The sequence below is a fragment of the Myotis davidii genome, unplaced genomic scaffold (assembly GCF_000327345.1).
Source record: "Myotis davidii unplaced genomic scaffold, ASM32734v1 scaffold324, whole genome shotgun sequence".
NCBI lineage: Eukaryota > Metazoa > Chordata > Mammalia > Chiroptera > Vespertilionidae > Myotis > Myotis davidii.
The window spans coordinates 882998-883410 of record NW_006295053.1 but is presented as its reverse complement, the minus strand read 5'-3'; the positions used below and the strand labels follow the sequence as shown (position 1 = coordinate 883410).

Sequence of the window (413 nt, the reverse complement as noted above, 5' to 3'; positions counted from 1 at the left end):
TATTATGTACCAGGTTCTGTGTTAAATGCTGTCTCATTAATCCTTTTCACAGCCCTGAGGGGTAGTTTTTGTAGTTGAAGGATCTGTTTCCTTCTCTGAGTTTTGGAAAGGCGCTTAACGTGTCTGCCCGGGTCTCACTTCTCTCCTGTAGAAGAAGAAATCAACAACATGAAGATTGAGCTGGAGAAGTACGGGATCCAGATGCCTGCCTTCAGCAAGATCGGGGGCATCCTGGCCAACGAGCTCTCCGTGGACGAAGCTGCACGTAAGAGAAACGGGGTTCAAATGGGATTGTTGCCACCACGTTCAGTGATGGACACTTTAATGATGGTCTGGGACATTAGGAGTTTTGCTAGCAAGCCTAGGTCAGCAGATCTAGGTGTTTTATTGTTGTTTGTGTTTTGTTTTTAAAC

General features: G+C 45.8%; 1 protein-coding gene across 1 annotated transcript in view; it reads left to right on the top strand.

The window, feature by feature from the left end:
* IQGAP1 (IQ motif containing GTPase activating protein 1) overlaps positions 1-413 on the top strand; it is a 114386-nt gene that overhangs the window by 53590 nt on the left and 60383 nt on the right. The window contains exon 5 of the mRNA XM_015567741.1: positions 111-265. Within this exon, the coding sequence (XP_015423227.1) occupies positions 111-265 (155 nt within the window). The remainder of the gene's footprint in view (positions 1-110; positions 266-413) is intronic.